The sequence below is a fragment of the Triticum urartu genome, chromosome 6, assembly GCF_003073215.2.
Source record: "Triticum urartu cultivar G1812 chromosome 6, Tu2.1, whole genome shotgun sequence".
NCBI lineage: Eukaryota > Viridiplantae > Streptophyta > Magnoliopsida > Poales > Poaceae > Triticum > Triticum urartu.
The window spans coordinates 546,612,726-546,619,868 of record NC_053027.1 but is presented as its reverse complement, the minus strand read 5'-3'; the positions used below and the strand labels follow the sequence as shown (position 1 = coordinate 546,619,868).

Here is a 7,143-nt window from a genome sequence, read left to right as displayed (position 1 = left end):
ATCCTATAATACTACAAGCATGCAAAATCAAGAGTAGATGAGTTCTAAGAAATACAAGCAGCTAAAAATAGAAAGACCATGAAAGAAGCATACAAAACTGAAGAAGATAAACATATGCATGATGGCCAAAAAGATATAAAGTATTGTAGAAACCATTAGTACTAAATATTAGTTTCCAATCATACAACAGACAAGAGATACAGATGTCACTAGACATTACGGATGTCACTAGACATGGTAAGGCAACAGTAAGAGGCAATAATCATCAATAGGCATTAAGCATCCCTGAATGTTAAAGATGCCTAGAAAGCAGTACTTCAGTTAAACAAAGTAAACATGACAATCTCTTAATAATAGATGTTGCAAATGATCTTGAAACAATAAACTCTATCCATATCAGTGAGTTAAAGTACATCATACAGTTGGGAAAGTTAACCCAAGTCCAAGGCAATGTCTCCGAATAGAGAACTGTTCTACAAAAATTGAGAAAAAAGGGCGAAAGACTATTTATATCACAAACCGTGTATGAATCGATCGAAACATGCCAAACAACACTACAACAAGGGCATCATGAATGCCAAAATTCGTGTGCCTATAACCCCATCATACAGACAAGGTGTCTTTAACATGGTACATGTATGCAAAACTCAAGCAAAGCTCCCGGTCACGCCGATCGCCCCAGCCACCCCATCCTTTGAAACCAGCCTGATACCCCGGTTGTTTCCTAATGATGTGGACTGGCCAATCAGCTTTGATGTTAGGAACCTTGTCGATGGCATCTAGTTCTACGGCTCCCGCGCCATTATCCACACAAACACTGCTGGAGTCTTGGCCTTGGTGCAGGCCGCACTTGCCAAAATGTGCAGCACTCCTCCTAGGCCCCCTCAGACTGTAAACAGGAGCTTCAAACGACGGATACACCGTTGCCCACATGGTTATATCCCAATTGTATTCATCAAAGTCGCAGAACTGCTTAGCCTTGGCATGAATCTTCCTCCACACAGTCCTGTTGAAGGCATAGCCAATGTTACCCATCTTCTCAGCAACCATGCTCTCCCAGCCTTCCCCTTTCGCCTTGACATCGGAGGGCGCCAAATTGACGGCATAGCATTGGGGGCACTTCTTCGGCTTCAAATCCACAAGCAGCTGCACGTTGCGGTATGCATTGGGGAAGATGTAGTGGTCCTCCTCGATGAAGAGGATGTGCCCGTCGAAGTCCCTGGTCTCCTCCAGCCCATCCCACACGGTGTTCATCATCCACCACCAGTGGTGCTTCAGCGACACGATCCTCGGGGAGCGGTGGTTGCCATACTGGTCTGGCTCGCCCCGGCACCGCTTCTCGGCCGCCCTGTCCTTGTCCCGGCAGTCCCCGGGCGCGACGCCGGGGAAGGAGTCCGGGAAGAGGTGCGGCGAGTAGGGCGCGAAGATCTGCTTCACCTGGCAGAAGGCGATGCCCTTGACGATCTCGTCCATCTCGGGGAAGTAGCCGTCGTGGCTGACGACGAGCAGCGCCTCGCCGATGCCGTCGACGCGGGAGAGGCTGTCGACGACGAGGCGGAGGTAGCGGGGCCGGTTGTGGACGTAGAGGACGATCTTGAGGTGGCCGTCGGGGAGGGCGGGGAAGCGGCCCGCGTTGCGCGGCGGCAGCGCGTTGCGGCGGGCGAGGGAGAGGGACACCGCGCCCTGGCGCGGCAGCCGCGGGGTGAAGGACGGGTCGAGCAGGATCTTGCGCTGCGCGGCGGTGCGGTTGCGGTTGCGGGCGGCCGCGGCCGCGGCGGAGACGGCGGAGGGCGGGGCCAGGCGGCCCCCGCCGTGGCTGGCGCGGAGGAGCGAGACGAGGGCGAGGACCGCGAGGACGACGACGGCGAGGAGCGGCGCGGCGCGGGAGCGGAGCCGCGCGCCGTGGTGGAGGGCCATGGCCGCGGCGGCGGCGCCGCCTCCCCGGGATCCTGGGCGGCGGCCGGATCTCTGAGCTGGGCGGGCGGTGGGGTTTGTTGGCTAGCAGTCGATTGGGCGGAGGCGCAGGTGTGGACTGGGTATTCGTTGGTGGCGGCTTTGCTTGGGTTTGCCGTCCCTTTCTTTTCTTCTTTGTCTTTTCCTTTTGAAAATTCTTCCCCAACTTCTTTCTTTGAGAAGGGGAAAATTCTTCCCCAGCTTAGTTTATCTAGTAAGAAGAAAGAATAGCTGAATCTGATTCTTCCCTTGGTGTAATTAGCCACCATTACAAAAACTCTAATATGCTCCTTGTAACCGGAATATGTGATTATTGTTTTGTAATCTTGGTAATTATTGTGCTATCTTCTTTCTAGTGAGAAAAAGAGTCTCAACCTCGAAAAACAAAGAACGATCTTAGCGCAGAGTTGGTACAATAGATCCAAGAGGTTGCAGCAAATACAAGCAATCGGAATCTTTTATGAAATTGGCGACAGAGCGAGGATTTAACTGCAAGGCGCGGTGGAATCTGGGAAGAATGAAGATGGCGAGGCAAATGCAACCTATCTAAGGCGCTCGGGCGGGTGGAGAAGTGAAATAGGCAAACCCTAACTCGCTTGATTCGGCCTTCTTTGTAAAAGAGGTGGTTGTTGAACCGAACATGTCTCATTCGGAGACTCGTGAAGAGTTGCTCAAAGGAATCAGCTGAGAATTGTAGTGTTGCTTCAAAGGGCATACATACACCGGATACCAGGGGCGAATCTACTAGGGGGGCTTTAACAGGCTTGAGCCCCCCCTCCAGCACTGCAAGAATTTTTTTTACTACTAGTTTCATGGCCCAATTCAGCCACTTGCAAGGCCAACCCAACAGATATTGGCATGATACAGGCTTTGAGCCTATCCTCCAGTTTCTGTCTAGATTCACCACTGCCGGATACATACACCGAAGTGGAACAAAATGTTCTTTTTTTTTGCTAGTTGTCGAGTTGTAAACTCCTCACCCAGTTCGTCTGGAGATTTCAAGTGACTAAGCAAGGAGTCCGGTAGAGCTAGAAAAGTTGAATAAGATAAGGATTTAAATAGGAAGATCTAGGGATAATAAACATTAAGGATTTTCATCTCGTATATGGATTTGAATAACTGAGACTACTCTCAGTGAGAATAACAGAAGTGATAACATCACACATATTTAGGCAAAATAGATGATATGGCAGGTAATTGATTAAGAAAGAGAGACATCTGGTAACATGGTATGTTATTCACATTATACCAAGACAAGATGAGTCTACAACATAATAAATGAAGTGTTACATGACACCACACATATGTTACTACTCATTATAGATGTAGTAACATATCCATGCGAAATTGCAGGGGAGCACACGGCGACCACCTTCACCGGAATCTGCCCCACTCATTTGCATTGGGATTCCAACCACTATATTAGTCAGGATGTATTCCATGATTCACACATCATGTATGTCCCTCTAAATATTTTTGTATAAATCTCAACAGCTATAATGACCTGACTAGTGGCAGAGAAGCAGACCCATCATCTCCAACGGCCACTCCCCAACCACCCGCCAAAACTTAAATGCGACCCGTTGTTCCTATTTGTAAAAGTGGGAAAATATATTATTTCAACCTAAAACTTGCCTTGGAGTAAACGCTCGATTTCGTGATTGTTACTGTTTTCAATTAATAAATTTATATTTTCAAGGTGGTACTAATTCCTCAAAGTTTCATGTTACAAATTTCATGGTATTATTTAGAGCAACTCCAACGGGCCGATCTAAACGGACGGTGTTTTTGTCCGCTTTTTGTCCGTTTGGCTCGGCCGCCCGCCCGCCGTCCGTCCTCTTTTAGTTTTGGGTCAGTAGTGCGCCCAACGGGCCGACCCATTTTCATGACCGCGCGCGTTTAACATCGTGTCGTCGCCCTGATTTTGACGCTCCAGCACGCGGGAAAGGTTCGCGCGTGCTGGTTTTGGCGCTCCAGCGCACGGGAAAGGTCCGCGCGCGCGCCGCGGCAGGCGCTCGCTATAAAAGAAGGCGCTCTCTCCACACTCTATCGGCCGCCCACTCTCGCCGCCTCTGTGCCACCATGTCGATCCGCCGCCTACGCGCTTCGGATTTTCGCGGAGTCCGCGAGCGCCGCTCCGGCGCCTTCTCCGCCGAGATCTGGTTTCGCGAGAAATGTCTCGCCCTCGGCACCTTCGACACCGCGGAGGAGGCGGCCCGCGCGCACGACGCGGCGGCGTGGCGCCTCCTGAGGCCTCGTCGGGATATGAATTTTCCCAACGTGTCGAGCCAGCGGGCGCAGGATCTGGCGCCTCTCCCACGGCTTTTCACCGACGAGGATCGTCGTGTCCACCGGAGACGGCAGCGTCGCCTCGCCATCGCAGAGAAGGACGTGGAAGCCTTGGTGCTGTGGCGTGGAGGCTACCCGCAGGACATCGTCGACGAGCGCCAGTTCTACAAGCAATTGAGATCGGAGAGGGACGCGAGGAGGAGGGAGCGAGCCGCCTATCGGGAGGACAAGCGTTCGCGGAAGCAGGCAGCTCAATTGAAATTGAAGCTACGAGAAACGGCGGGTTGGGACTTTGAAGACGAGGCGTATGCTGACGCCTACATTCAGACATCGGAGGAGGACATTACCGAGTCGAAGTCAGAAATCGACGAGTAGTGGTCTTTTCTTTTTATCTGTGTACGCTAGAATTATCTATGTATCCATTTTTATCTGAAAAAATGGTTGGCGGCGTCGGCGACGTGGCAGGCGGACGAGGGTGTGAATCCAATGTGCCACCGACCAGCGGGCCCGGTGAGGAAAGAGGGTGAGCGCGCGCGCGTCCGTCTCGTGTCCGTTTGGGTCGGCGCGTTGGGCCGCCACTTTTGTACGCGCCGGCCCAAACGGACGCGGGCGGACAAAATGGGTCGCCCCATTGGAGTTGCTCTTATTTCTAGGAAAACCGATCGATAAATTTTATTATATTAATCTCCAAATTATCCTCTTCTAAAATAACTGAGATTTTGATGATATTAACTTTGGAGACGAAAGACATAAAAGTATAATTAATCATCGTAGTTTTATCAACATAGTAAATGCCTGACACACACGGGAGACAATTCAACCTGTTTGGCAATCAATGCTTGACATGGGACCACACGGTTATATCACTGCATGCATGGTCATGATGAGTATGCATTCATAGTACATATTATATCGTAGTTTTGTAATGAAAAAATAGTGCTTATTGCTAGAGATATGGTATTCTGGACATATTTAAGGTTTGTATTAGTTAATTTGTATTATCAACCACTCAACCTTGATCATGTAATTTTATATGTACACTTAATCAAACGTTATTTGTACTAAGTCTTTGTAGCTACATCTTTTATTTTACCTTTCCACTGTAAGTTGCCTGGCAAGTTCATATTCCTTCATTTTCAATCAACTCTCAGTTGAAAACATGCACCACTTTATCAGTCACTGCAGCAATTAAATGCATCGTCCAGTAAATTTAATGAGTATAAACAGCTTTTTACTGTTGGCATATACGCAGAGCGTTATATTATGAAATTGATGTCAATTTATTGAAAAGTTGCATCGATCCTCAAACAAAGGACGAGTGGCTTTGATTCTGGTGGGTGTCGTCGCCGTGTGCTCTTCGTCTGCATCCCATATCCATGTTACTACTCTAAGGCTGGTTATAGTGGGGAGTAATTTATACTAGTGTCATGCATATGATACTAGTCTAAGTTACTACCTTCATAGTGCAAAGTAACGTACTACTAGTGTTATAGATGACTTCATTTATTAGTTTGTACACTCATTTTTTTTTGGGAAGCGCTATGTTACAGTTACATATTATGTTACTCTAAACACCTCCCTCCTCATTAACTAAATGCCACATAAGCAAAAATTTCTTGGAGTCCACTATGTTACTACTTAAGTTACTCCCACTATGACTAGCCTAAGAAGTTACTCCCCACTATGGGTAGTCGAAGAAAAAAAATAGTATATCCTAGAGAACCGTGTACATGATTGGATTTTGATGATGACATTGTCGACCTAGGACCACATGCGGCAAAATTTTGTGTTTTGACCCTTTTCTGAAACCTATTCGAGATCCGACCCTAGTTTGAAAAAATTCCGAGATCTGACCCTTTTGCTACCGCCATGGTCCATGGCGGTAGGGTGTAACAGCCTACCGCCAGGGACCTTGGCGGTAGGAAACATCCCTACCGCCAAACATACTGGCGGTAGCCTGTACAACCCTACCGCCAAGGTGCTTGGCGGTAGGCATGAGCACGCACTTGTTGGGTAACGTAGCAGAAATTCAAAATTTTCTACGCATCACCAAGATCAATCTATGGAGTAATCTAGCAACGAGGGGAAGGAGAGTGCATCTACATACCCTTGTAGATCGCTAAGCGGAAGCGTTCAAGTGAACGGGGTTGATGGAGTAGTACTCGTCGTGATCCAAATCACTGATGATCCTAGTGCCGAACGGACGGCACCTCCGCGTTCAACACACGTACAGCCCGGTGACGTCTCCCATGCCTTGATCCAGCAAGGAGAGAGGGAGAGGTTGAGGAAGACTCCATCCAGTAGCAGCACAACGGCGTGGTGGTGGTGGAGGAGCGTGGTACTCCAGCAGGGCTTCGCCAAGCACCGCAAGAGACGAGGAGGGAGAGGTGTAGGGCTGCGCCAAGAAGGAGAGGAACTCGTGTGTCTTGGGCAGCCCAAACCTCAAGTATATATAGGGGGAGGGGAGGGGCTGCGCCCCCACCTAGGGTTCCCTCCCTAGGGGTGGCGGCAGCCCCCAGATCCCATCTGGGTGGCGGCCAGGTGGAGGGGAGAGGGAGGCGCACCAGGCATGGGCCCTAAGGCCCATCTGCCCTTAGGGTTTGCCCCCCTTCCTCCCCTTAGGCGTCTTGGGCCCTTGTGGGGGGGCGCACCATTCCACCTGGGGCTGGTCCCCTCCCACACTTGGCCCATGCAGCCCTCCGGGGCTTGTGGCCCCACTTGGTGGACCCCCGGGACCCTCCCGGTGGTCCCGGTACGTTACCGATAAACCCCGAAACTTTTCCGGCGACCAAAACAGGACTTCCCATATATAAATCTTTACCTCCGGACCATTCCGGAACTCCTCGTGACGTCCGGGATATCATCCGGGACTCCGGACAACATTCGGTAACCACGTATATC

At 50.0% G+C, this 7,143-nt stretch overlaps 1 protein-coding gene across 1 annotated transcript; it reads right to left on the bottom strand.

The window, feature by feature from the left end:
* Window positions 1-372: 372 nt before the first annotated feature.
* On the bottom strand, window positions 373-2,057 carry LOC125515146 (alpha-1,6-mannosyl-glycoprotein 2-beta-N-acetylglucosaminyltransferase). The gene has a single exon (XM_048680586.1). It carries the CDS (start codon window positions 1,915-1,917, stop codon window positions 604-606), a length of 1,314 nt encoding a protein of 437 aa, XP_048536543.1. The 5' UTR covers window positions 1,918-2,057; the 3' UTR covers window positions 373-603.
* Between the last annotated feature and the right edge of the window lie 5,086 nt (window positions 2,058-7,143).

Bases quoted from the DNA above. Each gene is read 5' to 3' on its own strand.
- LOC125515146 (XM_048680586.1), bottom strand. From the start codon at position 1,917: ATGGCCCTCCACCACGGCGCGCGGCTCCGCTCCCGCGCCGCGCCGCTC.